The sequence below is a fragment of the Furipterus horrens genome, unplaced genomic scaffold (genome assembly GCF_987537825.1).
Source record: "Furipterus horrens unplaced genomic scaffold, mFurHor1.1.pri manual_scaffold_7, whole genome shotgun sequence".
Lineage (NCBI taxonomy): Eukaryota > Metazoa > Chordata > Mammalia > Chiroptera > Furipteridae > Furipterus > Furipterus horrens.
In genome coordinates this window covers 26,801,358-26,827,484 of record NW_028327177.1, presented here as the reverse complement: position 1 = coordinate 26,827,484, position 26,127 = coordinate 26,801,358, and the positions used below count along the sequence as shown (strand labels likewise).

General features: G+C 39.2%; 1 protein-coding gene across 2 annotated transcripts in view; it reads right to left on the bottom strand.

Annotated features, from left to right (window-relative positions):
- Window positions 1-3,276: 3,276 nt before the first annotated feature.
- SNX31 (sorting nexin 31) overlaps window positions 3,277-26,127 on the bottom strand; it is a 50,258-nt gene continuing 27,407 nt past the window's right edge. Inside the window, exons 9-14 of one of the 2 annotated variants that reach the window (XM_090282774.1) lie at window positions 23,122-23,214; window positions 20,527-20,730; window positions 13,753-13,866; window positions 11,444-11,521; window positions 6,264-6,320; window positions 3,277-3,638 (exon numbers count right to left, since the gene is read on the bottom strand). In XM_090282774.1, coding sequence (XP_090138900.1) covers window positions 3,546-3,638; window positions 6,264-6,320; window positions 11,444-11,521; window positions 13,753-13,866; window positions 20,527-20,730; window positions 23,122-23,214 — 639 coding nt within the window. In that variant the 3' untranslated portion in view covers window positions 3,277-3,545. The remainder of the gene's footprint in view (window positions 3,639-6,263; window positions 6,321-11,443; window positions 11,522-13,752; window positions 13,867-20,526; window positions 20,731-23,121; window positions 23,215-26,127) is intronic. The other variant, XM_090282773.1, reaches the window with a different exon arrangement.

The following is a 26,127-nucleotide window of genomic DNA, read 5'->3' as shown; positions in this document are numbered from 1 at the left end:
AGTTCAGACATTATACCCAATAGTGATATGTTTTGATCCAGAAGTGATTCAAACCCCTAAACTCCTTCTAGATAAAGACAGGCCCAGAAGTCCACAGAGGGGCTAATAGCCCCTTCTTCTCTCACAGAATGCTAAAGAATGTGTCATTTTACAAAGTACGTTTTGAATTTTGTTTTCTACTATCCCAGCTCCTTTTTTCTTCATGGAATATACTGTGAATGCATTTCATTCTTGTATTTTCTTCTCACATTCTGAAATATATTGATGATAATATCAATGTCTTAAAAAATTAACAAATAGAGACATGCTTGGGCTCTGGTTGTTACCAAAAAGCCCTGAGGAACTGGGATTGACTTTCAAAGGTAATAAAAGCCCATGAGATAAAAGGCCTGGTACCTTGGATAAATGCGCGGTTCATAGCAATCTTTCCAGGGAAGGAATAAAGGTTGTTTTCCTGAAAGATGGCTAGAAAGGATCTTAAGGCACAATGGAAAACCAGAAGGACCTGGAAAATACAGGTGTTTACAGGCAAGGCTGAATGCCAGGTATGTGGTTCTGCTTCTGTGCCTTGAAGGGCAGACTGAAGGTCACCCTAAATGTTCCTTGCATAAGTTCCATCAAAGCAGAACTAAAGATCATAAGTGATCATTTTCTACTCTTCTTGTGTTTATGCAAATGAACAGGATAAATTAAAAATGGACTTAATGCAGTCTCTTTAATGACAAGGAGGGTAATCTTAGGGAGAAAAATCGTGATTCAAGGAAAATCACAATGCTCAGTAGTAGACTATAAAGTAGTGCAGCTAACCATCTTTAAAGTTTTTCATTTAAAATTTGTTTTCATTTGAAAATTAAATTATCTCTGTGGCATTATCAAAGATGTTTAGTTTACAGGCAAGAAGAATGTCAAATACCTTGCAACTGGATGTTTTTCCGATAAGACAGTCCTACAGATTTAGAGACTTGCATGTGGGTTATGTTACATAAATTAACATGTGTTTTCTGTTTTCAAAGGGCATAAGCCTATGATCTCATTACCTGAGTGATTGTCTGTACGTATAGGCCTCACTTAATCCTGTCTGCATCACTGCCTCCTGAGACTCAATGGTTTGGCTGAACTAAGTGGCTGGGTTGGTGAAGAATGGGGTGGTCTGTGGGCTTCACTTTAAAACTGGTTTCTCTTTTCTGTCCTAATGGCTTGGACAGAAAGAGCCCAGAGGTCTGAGAGGGGGGAAACCTAAACTATTTCCCTCACTCCAAACTAAGTATAATGGGCAAAAGGGTTTTGGACAGGTGAGATGTACCTGGCACACTTTCCTCCAAAGAAGCCCTTCTTTTCCCTAATGTGGGACATTGAAAAATTAATACCTGTCTTTTTTCATCTAGTGGTTATGGATTGAATGATGTCTTTTAACCCTGTTGCCAAATCTGTTGCCTCCAGAATACAACAGGGATGCCAGCCTGTTAAATCAAGTATGCCATTGTCCGGGGACATCCAACCGACCTGGAGTCTGCAGGATCCTTCCCCATGTGGGAAGGCCACGCTCCCCTCCACACCCCCACTCTTATTAGGGATTTCTGGACCCAAGGGTAGCTAGGATGACGACCATGTCCAGCTTGAAGCAGCTAGAAGAGCTCGAGACCTTCGCCCATTGTCCTTTATAAGATTATAAAGGGTCTTAAGTCTGAGAGGGAGGGATTGTTATTTTTTATTGTTTAATTAATTAATTAATTTTAAAAAAGAAGAAGAAGAATATATGAAAGGGTGAGGCAGGAGAGCTTGTATGTATGACCCATGGGGGAGGGGGGTGCTGGGCAGAGGGGAGCAAAGGGGAAAAAATTGGAACTATTGGAACAATATAATCAATAAAATATACTTTAAAAAATTAACAAATACAATGCTTCTGCTTTTCCCATCCTCAAATAAGGGATAAACTGCTTGACTTATGTTATGGGAATGCTGTATCCGCACCTGCATCCTGATCCCTTGGCCTCTTAGCCTTATCTCTGAACTGCTCCCTGAAGCTAATACTTCGCTAGCATGGAGCGGGCTTGCCAATCATTTCCCAAACACTGTACTCATTCTCCCATTGGTGTCTATCTTTTCCTTTATGTGTGTACCCCCAACTCTGCCTCTGCTTCGTCATACTCTTTCTTCAAAGTCTCTGTTCTCCTTGGACTTTCTTGATGGCACCTCCCCCCAGTTTCCTTTCACTCACACACAGGTCCACACTACACAATGGACACATACTACATGAGGTCTGGGATTACTCATTCTTACATATCAAGCTGAAACGTAATGACCTACATAATACCAAGTGCATATAGTTCAAACTCAAATATGCATCTTCACATCCCAACTACAAATTTCTTTGCATTTCTAGTGTCTACAATAGTTGCTTACACAGAGTAGGTGTTTGCCATTAAAAAGAAACAGGTCTTGACTAGTCTTAAATTGGCCAAATAGAAGATAAGCTCTATTTGCATCTGAAGATGTAACCTAATCCATTAGTACACTTACCATGGATGATATAGGGTGTTTATGATTCTCCCTACCAAAATTTCCTACTACAGCCTAAAATATAAATATAAAACGTTATGGTACTAGAAGTTATGGCTAGAAGCATTGCTTTATAAGTACTATAGGGCTTTAATAGATTCTACACTTCAAAAATATTATTCACAAAATTTCCATGAGTAAATTCTATAGTTACTGGAAAATACTTCATATTTATTACATGAGTAGTTATACAACCAAGTTAGAAAAGAGGAACAGAATATTATACTTCATCTAATTATATTACATAGATTCTTCTGTCCTTCTCTCTTACTACTGTCTTAATTCTATATATAATTACATTAATTATTATGATAAACTGAAACTGGATAAGAAAAATCTAGTAAAAAAGTATACATATTTTTAAATCTAAGAGACTTATAAGGTATCTGATATTGAAACCCATTGATTTTCAGAATAAAAATATTCAAAATAGCATAATGACTACTGAACTGAATTTAGTATTCTCAGGACAGAATACAATTATGAGTGGTGAAGCAGAGAACTGGGAAACCTATCACTTTGAGTACATTTATATTGGTATCTCAGAATTATGTAAGGATGAAGTCGGTATTTCATCCCCTCCTTGCTCTGGTACTGTAGACACATCAGAGAAATCCAGATTTCTTTATCTATGATTCCATTTCTTAGAGCCACATTTTCCTCAGCTGATGAGTCATATCTGCAGACCATATCAAAGACTTCATAGAGCCAGGGGGGTTGGAGAATAAGTTTCATTCATACTAACTGATTTGAATTTGTCACTGGTCATTAATGAGGAAAAATAAAACTGCATAACTTTGGCTCCTATTTCTTTCATCTTGAGTTTAACAAAGTTCTGAAGTAGTCTTGATGAATAGGGTCCATCTTAATGTCACAAAAATAGTAAGGGGTCAGATTTCTTTCATTGATGGCAGGAAGCTCACTTTTAACTGGTAAGCACTGTCAGGACAGCCTTAGAGGACATTTTTAAAAGTGAGACTTTCTCTTCAAAGACCTTCATCCTTAATGGTCCCCAAAACACAGTCAACTTCAGCTGTCTTAATCTTGCTTATTCTTGATAGAAAATTGGAATAGTCTTTCTGTTGTGAAGTAAACAGAGAGGTTAGAAATATATATGTGAGGAAATAAATTTCTTAAGAATAAAAACGTTAAGATTGCAATATTTAAAAGGCAACATAAAGTAACATTTGTTTAAGCAAATATTTTTTTATCCTTAGTTACATTTAGGGCTGGAGCGCCCCCTGTTGGCCTATCGAGGTAGCCCTTTCCAGACCACCTCCAGGCACTGGGATGTCTCCAGGAAACACACGAACCTGCCTCTCTTTATCTTTTTCCCTTCTCTTAGAGCCGTGTGACTTTCAACTTTTAACTTCATCCCTTCCACACAAATGCAACTTTTTAAAAGTACATTATTTATATTAAAACAATTTAAGAGGTTCTGGTTATTACAAACCTTCAATGAGTTGAGAAATCAGCCTTCACTATCTTTAGCATTAATGAAATCTCAAAAACAAAGGCCATGGAGAACATGCTTTGGCCCTGGTGAAATAAGTGTGGGGCACCTCAATGGGCAGATCAGGTAAAAAAAAACATTTTCTATGAGAGATTTGTCTCAAGAGAGAGACCCCCGGATAGAGTGGTTAAAGAAACAAACTTTATTTGTTAAACAATAAATAAAGACTACCTGGGTTTGGACACAGCCTTCGCCATTTACTAGCTGTGCAAACTGTCTTTGTGTTTTCAGCTCCCCTGGCTATACACAAAGGATAATAATAATACCTAGGTCATTATGAGGACTAAATGGATTGTATATGAAAAGTAATCATAACAGTGCTTAGCTCAGAATATGCTCTGTAGAAACAGTTGCTATAAAGTTATATAAATGTCTAATAACTGTGTTGTAGGCCTGAAACTAATATACTATTGTACACCAACTATACTCTAATAAAAAATCATATATGAATAAATAGTAAAAATGAAAAAAACAAAGAGGAACATTTGCTAAAATAAGTTGGAATTCAATATGGCAGGACAGCAGGCCCCCTCTGACGTGCCAGCGAGGCCCCGAGCATGGAGGAGTCTGCCTGTTTGGCATCGCTGTGCATCTGAGAGGGTAACTGGATTAGCATCAGGGCTGACGGCAGCTGCGCTGTGTGTTTTGCTGCCTGTTGTTCTAGGACAGTGGCTCTCAAACTTGAACATGCGTCACACTGAATGGAAGGGTTTGCTAAACACAGATTGCTGGTTCCCAGGCCCAGAGTTTCTGATCCAGCAGGTTTGTGGCCTGAGAATTTTAATTTCTAGTAAATTCCCAAGGGATGCCGCTGCCGCTGGTCCAGGGACCACACCTTGATAACCACTGTTCTAAGCAGTGGCTCCAATCCTGGCTGTACATTAGAACACCTGGGAACTTTCAGGAGTTCTGTTGCCAGGACCCAGCCAGCCATCATTAGTTTTTAGATATCCCCAAGTGATCCCAACGTGCAGCCAAGGTTGAGAAGTACAGCTCTACGTCATTACTATGCTGCTGAAATGGGTGCATGATGGAGTAATTACCCCGTACATTTTACAGTTAAATTAAAGCTTGGTGCAGTGTTTCCCACCGAGGTGCTCGTTACAAACTCTGATTCAGGGCCCCTACTCAGATCTACCACATCAATCTTTTGGGGTGACGCCCAGGAGTCTGCACTTTAATAAGTACCTCAAGGAGCCCATATACACATTTAATTTTCTTTTTTTTTTTTTGACTGAAGACACATAACCAGTAAGTGGTGGAGTTCTTATCTCATGTCTGTGATCTATGCATCCAGAAATGTTATTATAGAAGAGAGGAAGCGCTGCATTTAGCCTGTTTAAATTTTATTTTCTGAGCTTATTCACTCAAGAAAGTACCCTCTATACTTACATATTTATAAATACTATCCCTATATATTAAGCATTTTTATATACACAGCAGATCCAGTGATAGTTGGACCAATAATGAATTACATTCAGTAGCTACTAAGAGGTCAACTTGATTTCATTCACCTACTCTGGGCTTCAAACCTAGAAGAGTTAGCCAAGGTAGTTAAGGACACAGCTCTAGAGTCAGACTGCCTGCTTCCTTCCACCACTGATTACCGGCAACCCGGGGCAAGTTATTTAAGTCCTCTGTGCCCCGGTTTCCTCAAATGACTTACAGGGTAATGGTGAGGCTGAATGCATTAATCCACAGAGAAGTGCTTAGAACGGTGCCTGGCAATAATGAGAGCCTCTTCATGCTTTCTATTATGATTTTTACTGTTATTGTTATCTGCACAGAAGACCTACATGCTCAAAAAAGTACTTTACAAACTTAAAAGTTGGTTTACACAGAGTACACTGTAGAAAATCCGTGAAACTAAAATACAGAAACTAGAAAGTATTTTCCAAAAAAATTTCATAGGATATAGGAGGTAATCAGTAAAAAATTTTGTATTCTTAAAATATATATATATATTTTGTAAAAACTCGAAAAAACATTTCTCCTAGCCCTACTGGGTGCTACAATAAACATACTATACTTTTCCAGTGCCCTCCAATTGGCCTACCAGACTTGCAAGAGCTTCTTAAAAGGAGAATTCTGGCTTATTATTAAAAGTAGAACGACTTTGGTTCCTTAAAGGAGGAAAAGGGAAGATTTGTCAAAAGTATAATGTATCAATTACATAATTTTACTCACAGACCTGGCTTTGTTGAATGCTGTATTTCTTACTTTTGCCTTGTTCTGGAACTTCAATCTGCTAAAGAGATTAGTAAAATGTCAGCACAACCTGAAGAAGGAGGCACACAGATAACCTATTTAATGCACATTTCTCTTCCCCAATAATCCTCTTAGTGGCCCCAAAGACTGCCAGTCAGCAGGCATACCTGCTTGTCATCTGCATAGTACCCCTTCATTTGCAAGTATCTAAATGGTATAGTAACTGAGTTGCTGAAAGTTAAGTGAAACAATGTTTAACCTCGGTGGTTGCCTATGGATGTTGTGATTTAACACATTCTAAAAGGACTTCACACAAAATAAAATGAACCTCTAAATCCTGAAATAATCCACGGAACTCTGATCCATATGCTGAATCAAAGCCAAATGGGGCTTTGATTAATCAAAAGGTACCATTAATCAAGGGAAGAATCAAACTGCATTTCAAGACACCGAATCTACCTCCTGTCCATAAGGTAAATTTAATATAACAGGGTCCTAGCAGAAAACTGATGGCGCCTTCTTGGGGTGATTGAGGAGTTTTTAAAAATGAACTATTTAATGGAGGTAAAGAGTAAAGTGAATCAATGAAGGGATGTTGGAGCCCCAGGGACTAGAGTGTGTGTTGGGGTGGTGGGGGGTAGTAATTCTTCCCACCTCTGGACCCGAAGGGGCGGGGAGAGCAGTTGGTACTGGAAGGCGAGTAGCTACAGCCGTAGGGAGGAGAGGCCGCGCACAGGGGCAGAACCCTTGATATAAGGCTGTGGCACCCGCAGAGACTCAGCAGGCACAGCGTGGGAGTAATAAGCACCCCAATCTCGCTCTCCTCTCACCCTCCCACCTCGCTGGGTTTCCACATTGGTGAGCATGGCCCAAGGTCGAAGGTCAGAGGGCAAGGTCGCAGCACAGAAAGGTAAGTCTCCAGGGCACAGAGAGGGTAGACAAGAGTGGAGAATGAACCTGGAGGGGTAAAGAACTTGACCTAGCCAATGTTTGGGGAGAGAGTTCTTAAGACTCTTACAGGAAAAGAAGAGAACTACTATTAAACAATTACGTACATGTCTCAGCTTATCATTCTGTAACTGTAAATGTCTCTTAACTGATCGTCTTTCTCCTCCAACGAATAAGCTCCTAGATGCTGGATCCTGTTTCTAGCCATTGCATGGAAAATACAGGCGTACATAAATGATAGAATTCGGGGCAAATTAATTAAGTTGTTGGTTATTGCTTATTATTCATGAGACTATAGAGCAGGACATTTCCAAATAAGTGGGATAAATAACATGACACTGCAAGAGTAACTATGGTTAACTTAATTTTGTTATAAAATATATTGTTTTGAAGTATGCATAGAACTTCTTTTAGGGTTAGTATTCTTAATTGAAAAGTTATATATTTGAGACCAATCTCCACAATTTAAAAAATTTCAGCAATGAGAAATTAATGCTCTGATGCTTTGTGTTTTACTATCATTATTATTATTATTTTACAATATTACATAACAGTTTGTAAGTAGTCTTGTGCAATGAAATACAGAGCTGGGGGGAAAACTCAGAATTTTTCTCTCTCCTAATCTCATTCCCCTCCCCTTCTCTTGTCAAAAATAGAACCCACTACAAATGTTAAGTGATTTCTGATATAATCTGTTTCCTTAATTTATTTCAATGAGACTATAAATATTGTAAGTACTAGAAGGAATAAAGTTGGGGCAAAAAAATAAAACTTTTTCATAACGCATTATTCCTGCACTTTCTCCTTCATCAACAGAGAACTTTCTGTTAATAATCTAACCACTTACTCTGGCATCATAACTCCCCCCTGGATCTCTAAAACTCTGTCCTTCTGCTCTGCTCAGGCCAGTCTCATGACTGCTGTAATGTGTCTGTACTTGTTTCCTGAACTGGATGAGCTATTCAAAGGCTGACAATTGCTGGGACATCACATAGCACTGCCCTTGGGGTGTTCCCTCCTTACCACATAACAGGAACACACAGTGGCCTTTACATGGTCTGAGCTCACCCAGAATGAAAGAAAAATAATATCTATGGAGATGGCAGTTTGGAAAGGGGGCAAGAAGTATGAGGCAAGCAGGAGGCAGAAGGCCATCTTGTTCTCCCCTTTGTTTTGGAGGCTGCATTTCTGTAGTTTGCAAACTGTTTCTCTGAATAAAGTTTCTCCTCCTTCTGCACCCCAGACTGGGAATTGCTATCAGCATTAGATTGATGGCAGCGATGTTTTGTTGGCAGTAATAACACATGGATTTATTTGAAGAGACAGAAACATACCCCGCAAAAAGACTAAATTAACCAGCTCCCTGCAACAAGGTGTGGGCCCGAGGTGGGACTAACTTCTAGTCAATGAGCGGTAAGCAGAAATTTTGTGTGGGACTTCTGGGACAATGTCTTAAAGTAAAGAGATGGGCCCTTCCTCAGTATTGTTGCCTAGAATGGGGATGTAATGACTGGAGCTTGAGCATGAGGTGAAAGCCACAGAAGATGGCAGAGCAGGAAGGTTTCTGTTGACAGCCGAGAGCTGCTGTATCAACCCAAGAATGCTGATCTCCGGGCTTCTTTTATATGAGAGAGAAACAAACTTTTCTTAAACTTTTTTATTTATTTATTTTTAGAGAGGAGAAGGGAGGGAAAAAGAGAGAGGAAAACATCAATGCGTGGTTGCCTCTCACATGCCCCCAGCTGGGGACCTGACCCACAACCCAGGCATGTGCCCTGATCGAAAATCGAACTAGCAATCCTTTGGTTCTCAGGGTGCACTCAATCCACTGAGTCACACCAGCCAGAGCAAACTTTTCTTTCCTTTTCTTTTTCCAGCCAATCTTTTTTTCCCCATTTTTTTAATTGTTATATTACAGTTTTCTCATCTTTCCTCCATTGCAGAGCAAAATTTTCTTTTGCTGATGGCACTTATTTTGGTTTTTTTTTTTTTTTTTTAATATCTAGCCAAATCAACTCCTAATATGTTTATTTGAAAACAAAATAATCCTTATAATTCTGTTCTAGCTAAAAGTACCAAATATCAACAAAACTTACGCAGGCGTTAGTGTAAGAGCATTTTTTAAAAATATATATTCCTTCTGGTTTGCAGTTAATACTGCCTTTAAGAATTTAACATGACTTTTTTATTATTGACTACTTATATTTTTGTTCAGTGCATTTGTTTAACTTCAAGTTTTAATGATCTCGTCATAAACATTTCAAATCTACCTTTGAAAGCATTGCCTAAAACTAATTAAGCCAATTAACTTTAAGTTTGCCCTAATTTCCTTCTTTTACTCCTTCCTTCTTACTCAAATAAAATAGTACTGTTTAACCTGCTTTTAGGGACAATCTGCTTTATTTATGGGGCTCATTTGATTATAGTTTCCTCAATTTCTCTCTCTCTCTCCCCAGGTTCTTCATGCTTATCAAAATCTTAGAACTATCCTGCCTTGTAAAATAAAGACCTCTGTATCCTAGTCTATACAAGTCTTCTATATGTGATATGCATCAGTTCAAACATTATGTGGGAGTAAATGCCACAGCCATACATTTATATGGCTCCATTAAGCTACACAAAATGAACTTGTTCTCATCAACTGGACTTTGAGAGGAGGCCCAGAATCAGCTGAAGTTCAAACTGCTAATCTGTTTTTTTCTCTGCCAGGGTCCCATTCTACCCAGGGGTTTGTCAATGAAATTCCAGATTGAAATGTGGACTATCCCAACAACACCCTCTTGAAAACCCAGTTTTCAAGAGAAAGGGTCTTAATATGTCTTTTCAAGAACAAAACTAAGAAATAAAAAGAAAATGTTTGTGGGAATAAAACTTGTTGAGTATTTGGATAAAGAAATATAAATACTGACTAATATGCTGATTTTGTGATCAGCCATAAGAGAAACTATAGATTTCAATTTGTATGCAGCTCTAAGGAATGTAGTTAGTGTAGGTGCTTTTCTTGAAAACTTTAAGTACATCACTACCTTCTATTATTGAGCAAACTCTTTAGCTATTCAGTGTACAAGTATTTCCTTGCATCAAGTAGCTTACCTTTTATTTAACCACATTTGAGGACACTTCTCCCTTTTAAATGGGACTACTTCAATTAATTACTTTTCTCTTTCTTTTTACATATATAATAATTGGAGACTAAGGGGGTACATCTTGCCTAAGAGATTAGATTTTATTACTCTTTTAAAAACAGCATCCTTGATTCGTTTATTTCTTTGATTCGCTACTCAAGTACATTTTGAATCATTTCAACACCAAGAGGCAGTGCATTTTTATTTTCCCTGGGAAAAGTTTCAGTTCTGAAAGAGAAGTAAGGATAAAATGAAACTATTCACTTAGAAAAAAGCTGCAAAGTCAAGAAAGAGCAAGTTAAACAAAAGACGTCATCCATCCTCTTATAAAGGACCAAATTTAAATGAAAACATTAGGGAATATTTCCAAATGTTTTCTGTTGTATTTTTAAAGATAATGGTAATATCCTGTAAAAGAACTATGTTTATAAATGTCACCCAGGCATTAGTATTTGTAATCATAAAATAATTAAACAACACTGTGTTATTAGGGACATCCTCACATCACCATGATTAACAAAGCAAGTAGAGAAGTAACTCTGTCTCAGTAACTCTTTTTACAGCCTGTCAACTATCTTTTCAATGGGTTACTAGGCCTTTGTATTAAAGAGAGGAAGACTAGAAAAACAAAGTTTAATTTTACATTGAGAAAAATTATACACTCAAGAGCTTATTTTATTGGTGGCTTCTCCCAACCGTTAAAGACCTTGTAATTTGGCACAGTGGAAGTAGCAGAGGCTGGGGGTTCTCTCTAGAGACAAAACTGTAGAGCTTGTTTAAGATCATTGCTGCCGTTAAAGACCTTTCAGGACCCTCACGTTATAATGTAGCTTTTATGGTAAATCCAGATTCTTCTCTTTAGGGGAAGTCAGAAAGGCAAGGATACAGTGTAGAGGGTTAGAGAACTCTCAAAAATCCAAGGATGATTCTCGTTGGAAAAATGGCTTGAATTCTAAAGACCAAGCTCCCACTGGGCAGAGAAGCTCAGTGCTGGATTGCTCTCCAGGCCCAGGGAGCTGATTAGTGTAGTTCAGTGTATGTTGATGGTGGGAATTTCAGGTGAAAAATAGATACACATTTGAGCACTTACCATTTCTGGATTCGCTGCAGCTAGCTTGGCCATCTTTTCTGAGATCATTTTTTTCAAGCAGCTACTCAGCAAAAAAGCCTAAGAAATCCAGAAATAAAGAAGTCTCTCAGCTAAAGAGATTCTTTTTCTCTTCCTTCCATAAATTTGCATGAGATGTAATTAACAAGTAATGAAATTTTTTCTGAATTATGTGGATATATTTGCAGTAAATTTTTAAAAGACAGGTGAAAAAATGGCCAGGAACTCTTTCTTTTCCCTATTACTTTGTAAGCATCTCATATTTAATAAGCAATGAATAATAAAATGTGCTTATTATTATAATTATATGAGCTGATGTTGGTCAATCTTGTAATTAACTGCATGCATAATAACTAAGATACCTGGGCATAAATAGCAATCTGTCTGTTTAAAAGAATATATTAGCACTTTATGGCTTTTACTGAAACTAAAAAAAGAAGTTGTTTTTCTTCACTTTTTTATTTTTCTGGTATCTTTAATCATTCATTTTCAAGACTGACAGTTTCCCCAATATCACCTATGGCTTTACATTGTGGTTAGTCCAAGATGCACATTATACATGTTATACATCATGCAACACAGAACTTGGGGCTTGCTTGTTCCAGGGTCTTCACACCTATTTGCCAAATTTAAGGTTCCTTGTGATTTCCTCATTTGCTCCTTTCCCACTAATCCTTTTTCTCTCTTGTCCTGCTTTGAATTTTCGGCTCACTCACTCCTCTTTTGGACCTACCAACATGTGAGATAACTGAAGCTCAAAGTCTGAGGTTATAGGAACTTAGTATAAATCTGTGCTCAAGAACGGTCACTTTACTGGGCAGGGGGCAGTGGTGATGGAGAAGAGAAAAGAGAAAGAAAACTCAGGTTGGGGTAGTAGCCCATGGAGAAAACTCTTGGAGGACAGTTCATAGAGATAATTAGAGGGAGAGTGGGCTCCTTAGATAGAACAACCCAAAGTCTTGCAGGACTGCAGAGCATGACAGGAATTCACTTAATTTTTTTTGGTAGTGAATAAAATTTTTTAAGTATATTTTATTGATTATATTGTTATAATAGTTCCAATTTTTCCCCTTTGATCCCCTCTGCCCAGCACTCCCCCTCCCCCAGCAATCCCCCCCCCACATCCATGCCCATGGGTCGTACATACAAGCTCTCCCGTTTCACCCTTTCATATATTCTTTTTTTTTTAATAATTAATTAATTAATTAATTAATTTAACAATAAAAAATAACAACCCCTCCCTCTCAGACTTAAGACCCTTTATAATCTTATAAAGGACAATGGGGAATTCACTTAATTTTAAGGGGAGAGAAATGTGGGGAGAGGGAGGAAAGGCAGTGTCACTAATAAGGAAAAGAGTCACACATGTTTTAACCTCTTGGTTTTGGTAAGGACTAACCCACTTTATCTGTGCATGCATGTAACCTACACAAAAGCAGGTTATGAAATAGTTCAAAAACACCCCCTGAGCCGATGCAGCTACAAAGATGTTTAATGATGTCCCACAAGGTTTGGACTGACTTCACATTACTATGCAATGTACACAGATATGTCTAGGTTAGGACTCCGCTATAAACAAGGTAAGGTTTATTAAGTAGAAGGGGACTGAGCTTTTGTTTAAAGGGCCTAGAGAAGATCTGGGCCCTAGCCCTCATTTGTATGAATTTGAAAGGCACATAAGCCACAGTTCTGCCTTTTGAGTGTGTCTCAATAAACCCACACTCCAAAGGAAGTAAGACCTTCCTAGGAATCCTTTAAAAGAGTGTTTATTATACCTCTCTATACTGATTTAAACCCATTTGCTACAGACTACAGTAACAGACCATAATAAAATTTAACTGTTGCCCTTAGCATTCTAGGGGAGGGAGGGTGTCTTCACTACCAAAATCTCTCTGTCTCTCCAAGTGACTGCAAATCTTGCCTCAGCAAACAACCTAACATTTTTCTAAGAATGTTTCATATTACTGAGTAGCTCCAACAGAGACCAAATGGACTGCAAAACCTAAAATATTTACCATCTGGCCCTCTGAGAAAGAGCTTACTGACCCCTGGGTTAAGCCATTGTCCATGGAGTCTTCTGTTATTTGGTAACTAAATCCATTTCTAATTGACATGAAAGCTGTGGTGACTAGGAAAACAAAACAAAACAAAATGAAGAGTATGACAGCCCAAAAAGAGCATGCATAGCTTACTCTAGTAACTAGAAAGAATTAAGGTACTGTGCTGTGTCCACCCCAGCAAGCCAGAGAACACCTCAACATGGGTTTTTGTGCTCTTCCCTGAGAACTCACCTGTTTGGTGTAAACAACAAACCACTGCCAGCGACTCTCCTCGCTATACTGAAATCTGAGCTCCAAGTTCTGGTTGAGCGTTCGTTGGGGCCCGTCCATATCCAGCAGAGTCCCCTATATTGGAAAGGATTATCTGATATTCAACAGAAATGTAAGTGGCACAGGCTGCAGGGCATGCTGGTGGTGAGGGAAGAGGCTGAGAGAGCAAGCGAGGGCCATATTTTGAAAGGTTGGTAGAAAGCATCTGTGATTTTTGCTATATAGCAGCTGTCCCTCTGTCTTCTAGTAATGGATTCTCATATCCCTTGGGAAAACCATCTCTCATCCACTGTGGCTGTGTGGGTAGGACTGTCAGGGAACACGACCTTCCTGAAGGGGGCCACATGACCCAAACTCAGACCAGCTGAACAAATACTCACTGCTCCTCATTTGATTCCACAACAGAAAGACCCAAGGAGGAGGTCCTGATAAAGAGTTCCTAGGAACCTTGAGCTCCTTTGGTTCCTGGCTTTCCTAAGCCTCTGCTTCAACCTGTCGTTTAAATCAGTGGGTTACCCCATAGTCCTCCAATAAATCCCCCTTTTCACTAGAGCCACAGGGTTGGGTTCTATTGCTTGCCACTGAAGAACCAAGTTTTATAAACCAAGTTAGGAGTCTGAACTTTATCTTGAGAGCAATAGGCATTTATTAAAAAATTTAAAAGCTATATAACAATCCAATTTGATTTATATTTTAGAATTATGGATCTGACAGCATCAATGTAAAAACTGAACTGGAAAGCAGCTGTTTTCTGACATTGAATGACAGATAATGCAGAACTGTTAACTCAGGGAGAATAAAAACAAATGAGGCGAGCCCTACAGTTCCCCATCTTACTGCCTGGAGGAGTTTCCAGCGAGCAGTGTGAGGAGGGGGAATCTAAACAGAGCCCAGAGTCATGCTGATTGAGGAGAAAGAGCTAAACATTTGAAGAAGTCGAGGTTAGAATTTGTGGGCAGAAGACCAAAGACAAGAGCTTTAGACAGAGAAAACTCCAGAGATCTCCTTTCACTTCTTTGGCTGAATAATGATCATTGCATGCGAGGCTGGGGAAAGAGCCACTGAAAAGCAATAGGTTGGACAGTTCTAGGAACTCACAAACTTGGCTGGAAATGGTTCGTGTTTCTATCAACCAGAAGAGAAAGACCATAATAAACAAACCATTGAGAGAGAGCTATTGAGTAAAGGATTAAATAAGCCCTCAAGACTGCTCTTGACCCACCTTAAGAAAGCTTAAAAGCAAGCCAAGAAATACATAAATTAATTAATTTAAAAAACCAAAACCAAACCCAATTGCATGCCAGAACAAAGTGTAATACTCTTTAAAGGAATACAATAAAATCCAGCATTCAGCAATGCAAAATTCACAATGTTTGGCACACCATTAACAAAAAAAAAAAGATTACCTAGTATGCAAGTTAGGAGAAAAGTGTGCTGTGCAAACTGCAGAAAACTCAATCAGTAGAAACAAATTCAGAAATGACAGAGGTAATGGAATTAGTAAACAAGTTACTTTAAATATATTCCACACACTTAAGAATTTAGAGAAAAATATATCATAATAAGGAGAAAAATGGAGATATACAAATGACCCAATGGAACTTCCAGAGATTAAAAATACAATAAAAAAGATACATCGGCTGGGGAAAACAACATGTTAGACACTACACAAGGAAAAATTGATAATCTTGAAACCATAACAACAGAGACCACTGAAAATGAAGCGAAGAGAGAACAAAGACTGACTAAAACCACAATGAGATACCACTTTACATCCATTAGGGCAGCTCTGATTTTAAAAGTGAAGTAAGTACTATCAAGGATGTGGAAAAATCAGAACCCTCATGCGATGCTGGTGGGGATGTAAAATGGAGCAGACACTTTGGATTACAGTTTGAAATGTTCTCAAAACCTAACCAGAGAGTTACCGCTGGGGCAGAGTTACCAGCAATTCCATTCCTAGGCATAGATCCAAGAGAGATGAAAACATATGTCCACACAAGACTCGTACACACATGCTCATAGCACTAATTCATAACAACCAAAAGGTAGAAAAAACCCAAATGTTCATCAGTGGATGAATGGATAAACCAAATTTGTTATAGTTATACAGTGAAATATCATTTGACCATCAAAAGGAATAAAGTCCTGATATGCACTGCAACAGAGATGAACCTCGGAAACATTATGTAAATGAAAGGAGTCAGTCACAAAAGACCACATATGACTCCATTAACATGAGATGTTCAGAGTAGGCAAATCTAGAGACAGAAAGTAAGTGAATGATCTCTTAGGGCTGGTAGGAATGGGAGGATAGGGAGGTAACATGTAAAGGGTGTGGGGCTTCTTTCTGAGGTGACAAAAATGTTCTAAAATTGATAGTGGTGATGGTTGCACAATTGTGTGAATATAAGAAGTAACCGAGGGCGGGGGGATAAAGAGGGGAAGAAGGGGAAGGGTCTAGTCAAGGAACATGTATAAATGACCCATGGACATGGACAAGAGGGTGGAGACTGACTGTGAAAGCAGGGGTGTGGGCGGAGCAGGGGAGAGCAATGGGGAAAAAATTGGGCCAACCGTAAAAGAACAACAATAAAAAGGCAAAAAAAACCCCAGAAAGAAATGTCATTAAAATGTACACTTTATATAGATGAATTGTATGGTATGTGAATTATATCTCAATAAAACTATTGCAAAGGAAGAGAATGATTGTGTGGTATTGGCGGAGAAATAGAGGCATGGATCAGTGGAACAGAATAGAGAAGCCAGAAATAGGACCTACACAAATATGCCCAGCTGTTTTCGATAAAGTAGCAAAAGCGATTTGATTGAGGAAAGAAAACCTTCTCAATGAATGGTCTGGTCCTGAAGCAACTGGACTTCCATAGGCAGAAAAGGAAACTTGTTCTAAGTTTCACACCCTTTTAGCTCAAAATTAGCTCAAAATGGATCATAGACTTAAATGTATAACCTATAACTACAAAACTTTGAGGACTAAACTCTAGGGGAAAAAAAGCTTTAGGATCTAGAGTTTGGCAAAGAGTTCTTAGACTTGACACCAAAAAGCACAATCCATAAAAGGAAAAACTGATGAAATATACTTTGTAAAAAATTAAAAACTTTTGCTACACAAAAGACCCATTAAGAGAGCAGAAACAAATTAAGAGAGAAAGTATTTGTAAACCACATATCCCACGGAGGACTAGTATCAAGAATGTATTAAGTACTCTCAAAACTCAACAGTAAACGAACAATCCAATTAGAAAATGGGCAAAAGATATGAAAAGATGATACACAGATGGCAAATAACCGCCTGAAGAGATGTTCAACATCATTAGCCTTGAGGAAAATGCAACTTAAAACCACAATGAAAAATCATTACACACTTATCAGAATAACTAAAATTAAAAAGAGTAACAATGCCAAATATTGACATGGATGCAGAAAAACAATGTAGTCACTCATACATTGCTAGTGGGAATGCGAATTGGTACAGCCACTCTCGAAAAACAATTTGGTACTTAAAAAACAACAACAACAACAAAAAACACCAAACATTCAACTTCCCTATGGTCTAGCATTGTACTCCAGGGCATTTATCCCAGAGAAATAAAGACTTGTGCTCAAAAACCTGTACATGAATACTTATAGGAGCTTTACACATAATAACTAAAGACTGAAAACAACTGATACCTTTCATTGGACAAATGTCTAAACAAATGTTAGCCATTTCATACCATGGAATACTACTCAACAATAAAAAGAAACAAATGACTGATATACACAACAACCTGGATGAATTTCCAAAGAATTATGCCAAATGAAAAAAAAAGCTATCCCAAAAGGCTCCATACTATAGGATTCCATTCATATAACATTCTTTCCTTTTCTTTTTAAATTTATTGATTTTAAAGATTTTATTTATTTACTTTTTGGGAGAGGGGAGGGGAGGGAGAAAGAGAGGGAGAGAAACATCGATTTGCAAGAGATACATTGATCAGTTGCCTCTCATACGTCTCCAACTGGGGACCTGGCCCACAACCCTGGCGTGTGCCCTAACTGGGAATCGAACTGGAAGCCTGTTGGTTCGCGGGCCGGGATTCAATCCACTGAGCCACACCAACCAGGGCTAACTTATTGATTTTTAGAGAGAGAGCAGGATGGAGAGAGGAGGAGAAAGAGAGAAACATTGATTTATTTTTCCCCTTATTTATACATTCATTGGTTACTTCTTGTATTTGCCCTGACCGGGGATTGAACCTGCAACCATGGCTTATTGGGACAACACTCTAACCAATTGAGTTACCTGGCCAGGAAACATTCCTTTTTTTAAAAAAGATAATCAATTCTTAGCTTTTATATATATTTTTACCTCCTAAGAAGAGTGAATTCTTATTATTCACAGTAGCTATGTTCTATAAAAGTCACCATAAACACTGAGTTATTAAATACTGAATCATAGCCCAATGGGAAATACAGGTTTAGGTTCCTATGAACCCCCAATCACATCTTCATTAACTCTTCAATACATAACCTCATTTCATGTGTATTTAGTTTTTTACAAGTTTTATTGATGTATAAGATACAAAAACTGCACATAATTAATGTATATAATTTGATGAGGTTGGACACATGCATACATCCATAAATCCTTCACCACAATCAAGGTAAGAAATATATCCATCACATTCAAAAGTTTTATATAATATTCTTAAAATGACACTACGGAAGTGGCACATAGATTAATGGTTGCAAGGGGTTAAAGAGGAGTGGGGTTGGGAGACAGTGGGTGTAATTATAAAAGGCCAACATGTGGGATCCTTGTGATGGAAATGTTCTGACACTTGATTGTACCAATACCAATATCCTGGGTGGTGATATTGTACTATAGTTTTGCAAGTTGAAATAACTGAGAAGAGTGGTTAAAGAGTACACAGAATCTCTGCACCATTTCTTACAACTGCATGTGAATCTATAATTATATCAAAATTAAAAGTTTAACTACAAATAATTGTATAAAGCAAAAATAATTATACTGCAGCATGAGCTTATATGTAGACATAAAGTATGGCAACAGATATCACAATGACAGAAAGGGTTTTTACACTTTTCGTAAAGTGGTATATTGAAAGTAGACTGTAGTAAGATAAAGATGTATATTTAAAAGCTCTTAAGTAACCATAAATACATTTTTAATAAAGACATAGCTAATAAAAACCAATGGTGCAGATAACTGGAATTATAAAATAAGGCAGGAAAAAAACTGATAAAACTCAAAAGAAATAGATAAATCCACAATTATACTTGAAGACTTTAACACTCCTCTCAATAACTGAGAGAACAAGTAGAGAGACCATGTATAAGGATAGAGGAGATTTCAGCACCATCAACCATGTGATGTAATTGACATTCACAGACTACTCCATCCTCCAGTAGCAAAGTAAACATTCTTTTCAGGTGTGCAGCAAACATTTACCACAATAGACCAAATTTTGGGCCACAAAACAAGTTCCCATAAGTTTAAAAAGACTGAAGTCATATGACATTATTTTCTCTGGCCCTAACGGGGGAAAAAGCAGGGCAGGGAGAAAGGTTAGGAAGCTGTTGGGTCCATCTAGGCAGGAAATGTTGAGACCAAGCTGTGAGTGTAGACAGAAAGGAAGAGTTTTGATGGACTGCAAGGTTGTAAAATGGATAGGTCTCCACCAGCAATTAAACATGTAAGGTAAGAGACAGAGAGAAGTCAGAGATAATTTTAACACTACCGGTTTCACAATGAGGGGGTGGTGGTGGAAGTCCCATTTACCAAGATAGAGAACACGGGAGGAAGGACCCTAGGGTGGGCATGAGAGGGAAAGAAAGGTTGAGCTTGACATGCTCATGAGACACCTAGTGAAGATGTCCAGAAGGCAGAAGGAAATGCTGATCCTTCTGAGAGGTATCTGGGTAATTGATTTCAGAGAATGTGTAGAGCAAAGATGCTAGAAATAGAACCCCAAGAAACACCAGCATTTTCAAAGTGATGAAAGGGAGAAAGTGGCCCACAAAAAGAGAGGAGGAGGGAGAGGAAGACGTCTAGTATTGTACTGGATCAGAAATGACCTTGGATTCTATGGATTTAACAACTGGGGGTCATGGTTGCTCTACTAGAATTTGTCCTCTACTAGGTAATCTCCATTTCCTGTGGAAAGGGGGATAATACCACTTAGTTCACTGAGCTATTGTAAGAATTTAATTAAATAATAGATGTGGCAATGCCCTGCATAGCATCTGGTACAAAGAAGGCACTCAACTAATATGATCATAAGGGATTCTCTTGGGAGATAGTGATGTAGTGATGTAGGCAAGGGGTCCTTAAATACAGCTTACTGCTCAGCATCGTTTCCAAGGGTAGAGATCTTGACAGTACTAAGTACATATTAAGTGCTCTCTACATGATAGCTGTTATTTCTACATGCTGTTATTACTGTAGCCGCCCTTCAAGCAGCAGAGAAGCCTGTTATCAGAAGGTGGGAAGATAGGTGCCTCTACTGCTATGGGTGGGGAACTTGTACCAGACAATAAATATGTTTTACCGCTGGCTAAAGCTTACTGTGGCTTAGATGCTTGTTCACTCGAGGTACTGATTCAAATGGCAGACCTGTCTCCCGTATCAACTCTGTCATCCAAAAACAATAGGATTTTAAATCATGAGCAGACTTTCAGTCATGGGTAAGGCAGTACCAAGATACTCACAAGGAACGTGACCTGCCAGCACTTCACTCTGTTCATCTGGAAGATGATGTCCTGGGTCTGGTTATCAGGCAGGGTTACGCAGCAGCTGATCTCATTATTGCCAACAGAAAGAACGGCCCCACAGCCCGGTTCTGGGTAGTCACAGGTACAAGGATCCAGCTGCATGTATCCGTAGTGCCGTACCTCCTGGGACAGCTCCAAAAACTGCTCCAAAGGGAGGTGTGGGGAGGTAGGAGGAAGCAAAAGATCACTTGAGATGGATGCAAAGCTCACGTGAGAGGCTACTGCCATTCTAGCAGAACACAGGGAACTGAGGAACAGTTCGAGCACCTTTTTCTTCTGGACAATGCCAAGGAAGACACTGCCCCTCATGCTGACAGCAAGGGCTGGGGAAGGTCATGGTGTGTCCCCAGGGCAGGGATCATTCCTGCTCCATTCACAACTGTGTCTCTGCTCCCATCACAGTGCTCCGTACACAGTGGGAATAAAAATAGTCAATGTGTGAATGATGAAGAAAAGAGCGAATCAAACAAGACAGGATTCTATCTCAGGAGGTTATAAGAGCAAAATAAGCAAAAACTGTACATTTAAAAATGCTGTCTTTTAAAAAACTAAACTGCGGTCTGTGTAGGAGGAAAGCTGTTCATTTTTACAGGCTGCTTTATGTAACGGTGGTATGAATTGTCGCAGAAAGAGATTTGGGAAATAGCCGTGAAATGAGAGCAAAAGTGAGTCTGCTTTTAAGTCATTTCCAGACAACCCCAAAGTGCCAAGGCGATACTTTACATAAGGTTTAAGGTTTCCCTTTTCCCTCTGCTTTGGACATGACTTAGGAACAGAGGACAGCTCCAGTTCCCACCTGTGGTCCCAGCATCTGGTCCTGTTCATGTCTTTTGAGGACTTTTGTTTTGTTTTGTTTTAACAAAGTGATCACTAACAATTGCATTTAAGTAACCTGGTATCTCCCATCTGGTGACTCCACCTAGTTCTTCCCGCTTTCACCATGATCCTGACTGATGGTGTTTGAGATGTGTGACCACAGAGGGGTCTTCTCACTTCAACACATGGTTAAAGCAGAAAGACATCCCCCAGCCGCCACCCCCAGTGACAGCCTGGTTCTTCCCAGTCCTTTCCTGAAGCAGGGTAGCTTAGCCTCCCTTTCGTGCAGGATATGCTTTTTCTCTTTCCTTTGGTTTTTTTTTTTTTTTTCCAGCTCGTCAATAACATTCTCAAAATACCGTTTTGAGAATTAGTTTCTATATCAACCTAAGCGTGAGTCCTCTAAATTTCATTTGCATTTTGCTCAAAATCAATGCTTTAGTAGTGAACAATGGTAAAGTAGTAAGATTTAAAAAGACAACACAATGAAGCAGAGGCCGTTTCTTCTGTTAAAATATGTCTTCTTTGTCAGACTCATATATATGCTTATGGGAGTTGGTACCATCTTTATGGAAGCTTTAAAAATGGATGTTTAGAAATATATCCTAAAGAATCACAGAACAAGCAAAGACAGAGGATGTTGCCACAGTGCCCAGGGACCTTCAGCCAGGAAACATACCAGGTCTTGGGAATACACAAGGTACATATGAATCAGACAGAGTCCTGGTCCTCATGATACTCACTGCCAAAGTGACTTATAGCAGCAAAAACTGGAAACAACCTGACTTCCAACAATAGGAAATTGGTCTGCTAAATGGTAACCATTAAATGGAATACTCTGTGGCCATTAAAAATGTTAAGGGCTATACTAATTAACTTGATAAAGGACTCACAATATATTGTCTGCATTTTTTAAAGAATCTTTAAACAAAAAGCCTTTATTAATTTTATAATAAAAAATCAATAAGAGGTATTCTTATTTTTTAAGAGTCCCATTTTTAGTGCTGGGTGGGTTTATAAATTATAGAAACAGCCCAGATCTGATGTGTGTAGGGAACTGCTCTGCATGGTTTTGGGAATTGTAGCCTGGGTGCAAGCTAGGCACCGCCCTACCCCTGAGGAAGCCTATAAGCCTTAACTGGAAGACCTGGAAGACTGGAGAGGGGCATAACCTGAAAGTTCATTCAGGAGTTTCCCGTAGAAATTGGATTTAAGGAACGCATGTTCTACTTTAATGTTTGCTCTGTTTTTCTCAACTCTTAAGTTGGCTACAGACCCTGTGTGACATCAAGTACCCGGAAGGTGTATGAAGCTTTCCATCTGACGTCCACATGGTGCCAGGATGCCTAATAGACCATGACCCAGAATGCTCACTGTGTTCCTTACACTGTTATCAGTAATCAGTGATTATTAACAGTAATCCAAGCGTTTGAAATTGATTGATGATTTGGGTATCCTGACTGTATCCCCTGGATACCCTCCTCAATAAAAGGAGCTTGGACATGATTGGGGCTCTTCTCCACTAGAGATCAGCCACTTTTCCTCCTCCCAGACAAAATACAGTGTTTCGGTTACTTATTGTTTCTCATCCACGATCCTGAGGCCATTGCTGGATAGTGAGTTTACACTGAGCTGAGGGCGTTGGGGGCAACCCACCTCAATGTGTTTCTTTAATTCCCTTCTAGGGGATTTCTCTTGGGGCAATATTTGATTCACCTTTGTCTGGTTGTCTTCTTTCTGGAGATCCTCTAATTTCTGCCTCTGTGCCTGTGTGGGTTTTGCCCATTCTTTTTGAATGTCCTGTATTGCCTTAAAATAAAAATTAGCAAACTTAACAGAAGTGAATGAATTAATCTGACACATTCATGTATAAAAAACAGACCCAAGCAGACATATATAAGAACCCAGCATATTATAAAAGTTACTTTTTAAATTAGTTGGTATAGAAAGAAATTGTTCAGTAGTTTGGGGACAATTGGCAGCACTTGGAAGAGAAAATAAAAATAAAGTTAGCTCTTTCCCCACACCACCCAATCAAATAAATTCAGATACATTAAAGATCTAAGTGTAAAAACCATAAAAGAACCAGAAAAAACAGGTGAATATATTTATCTGATCTTGAAGTAGGGAATATCTTTTTAAGATACAAAGATAAAATGTCATAATGAAAGAATATATAATACATTAAAGTATAAAACTTCTACATATAAAAACCACTGAGAAGAAAACCAACAAGTAAATGGCAAACCAGGGGAGAATAAGTACACCATATGAGGTAAAGAGTTAATATTATATAAAGCAATAGAAACCATGTAAACATTGGAAAGTGGGCAGATATGTATCAGCAATTGACAAAAAGAAATTCCAAAGGACAAACATATATTTAACCCCAGTAGTAATCAAAGAATTTCACACACCCCCAACTTGGCAAAGACTAAAAAATATGTAATATTCAGGACTAGCAAGAATTTGGGGAAACTGGAAGTTCCACACAGAACTGATGGGATTTAAATTGGTACGATTAGCCCGTCCTGCTTTGTCACGCTTCAAAAGAGTTTTCCATTGGTCCTTAGCTCGGCTGTTAACCCCTCAAGGGAAGACCCTGTGTCCTTCACCTCAGTGTAACTTGTCCAATGCTTATATATAGCAAACGCAAAATAATTCTTTGCCAATTATCAGGTGTTTCCTTACACCTTAGTCTGATTACAAGTCTATGTGTTACGTCCCTCAGTGATATTGGCAGTGTGCCATATCTCTAAGAGGAGAACGAAAAGCTGGATAAATTTTTGATATTGCTGTTTAGGTTGGGGAAAAGGAGATGAGTTTAGAGAGGAGAAGAAAAATAACATTTGTCAAGACAATGCTGTAGAAAGGTTTTCTCAATTACTTTTTCCAAACTATGTTGAGAGGTAGGACAGTTACCTCTCATTGTATAGATGGGTAAATTGAGGTCCAGAAAGGTTATGACTTTCAAGATGATCCAGCAAATACATGGCAAGAATTGGATTAAAACCTAGATCTGACCACTACACCACGCATTAACCAGCTGGAGCCGAGTAACTGACCCTTTGTTTGAAGAGGCACGTGGGCTCCACTTCTCACGACTGTACCCTCTGCGGAGGGCACTAGAGTAAATGCGATTGAAGCTCATGAAAACCATGATGTGATTTCACGTGACCCTCTGACCCTTGACCAAGCCATTGAATTCTGGCCTCGTAGGCAGCTACCCACCCCAAGACTTCCTCTTTGTCGCTAGCTGTTCTCAGCACCGCACCCTGACGCCATGCCCGCAGGGAATTGGCGTGGGCGTGAAGAACTGAACACCTTCTTCTTTCCTGAATTCTACTTGCTGTCAGAGTCCCGGAAGGACTGTCAGCACCGGGCAATGATGTTAAAGAGAAAGCCTGGCTGAATCACGTGAAACAACAACTCTGATAGTAAGTATTACCTGAGGACACATCATTCACCATTGGGGGACTTGGGACAGAGACTTCAGTATCCTACAGAAGAGGTAACATCACTTTTTGTTTCACTATCATTGTATTTGACTCTGAATATGAATTCATGAGTCATCACTCAAATATATTATATACAGCGCCTCACTCCAAACAAGGAGTCAGCTTAGACAAATGTCTCTACTCAGTTACGTGGCTCCCCCAAAGACAGGCTGATGGAGACTTATGCAGAACCTACTTTTTTAAACCATGTGAAATCACATGTCATGGTTTTCATGAGCTTCAGTCACACAGACTCAAGTGCCCTCTGTACAATAGTGAGAAATGGAACACACGTGCCTTTTGAAACAAGGCGTCAGCTACTTGGCCCCAGCTGGTTAATGCACAGCAGAGCAAGGCCAGCTATGTGTGAGCAGCCTGGGCCCATGGTGGTATTGGCAGGCTAATGGTCAGCCCACACTCCCCTGACCAAGCCACGAGCACTGCCTGGAGGAAGGGGCACCTTTTTCTAACTTGCACAAAGTTATCATATGGGCCAGGGGTGGCCTTGCTAAAGATAGATGCCCAGAATTAACCAGGCCTTAAATATTTTTTAGAAAATCCACAAATTTATACTTCTATATGCAATCTCTCATTTTGTTAATGGCACTCCAATTTTTTAAAAAAAGAAGAAAGGAAACACCTGGTGGGAGCCCACTTGATTTTGGGACATCAATGGCCACACCTGCTCTAGAAGAATCAAAAGGGCAGGTTTTAATAATTAATTATGACAGTGTTGTTACTTATCAGAAGAACTCATAAGAGCTTCTGCATTAACTTTTTAAAAGGATGATTGCTCCTCACCCATTCGCATATCCTAGGCACCCAGGACACAGCCTCTGCCCTTGGCCATTCAGAGCCTACGTAGGGAGATACATATGTGAGCCAGTATTTATAACGCTGGGTGAGAAGTGCCATAACAGAGGGTTTGAACAAAAACCATGGGAGCAGAGAGGAGGGAGGCATTTTCTTCTGGGAGGAGCCAGGGAAGGCTTCCCAAAGAAGGCGGTGCTTGTGGGCCCCTCTCTCCTGCTGGCCATGGGCCCCTGTCAATTTCTCAGTACCTCTACCTGGAGTCAGGGACTAATGATGATGACAATGATAATGGCAGAGGTTACTATGACATCAACTCCAATTTTTTGAAGACGTTGCCAGGAAAAGAGCTAAAGTTTGAACAACAGTTATTTAAACCTGGAGGGAAACTTAGAGACTGTTAGTTCAACCTCAT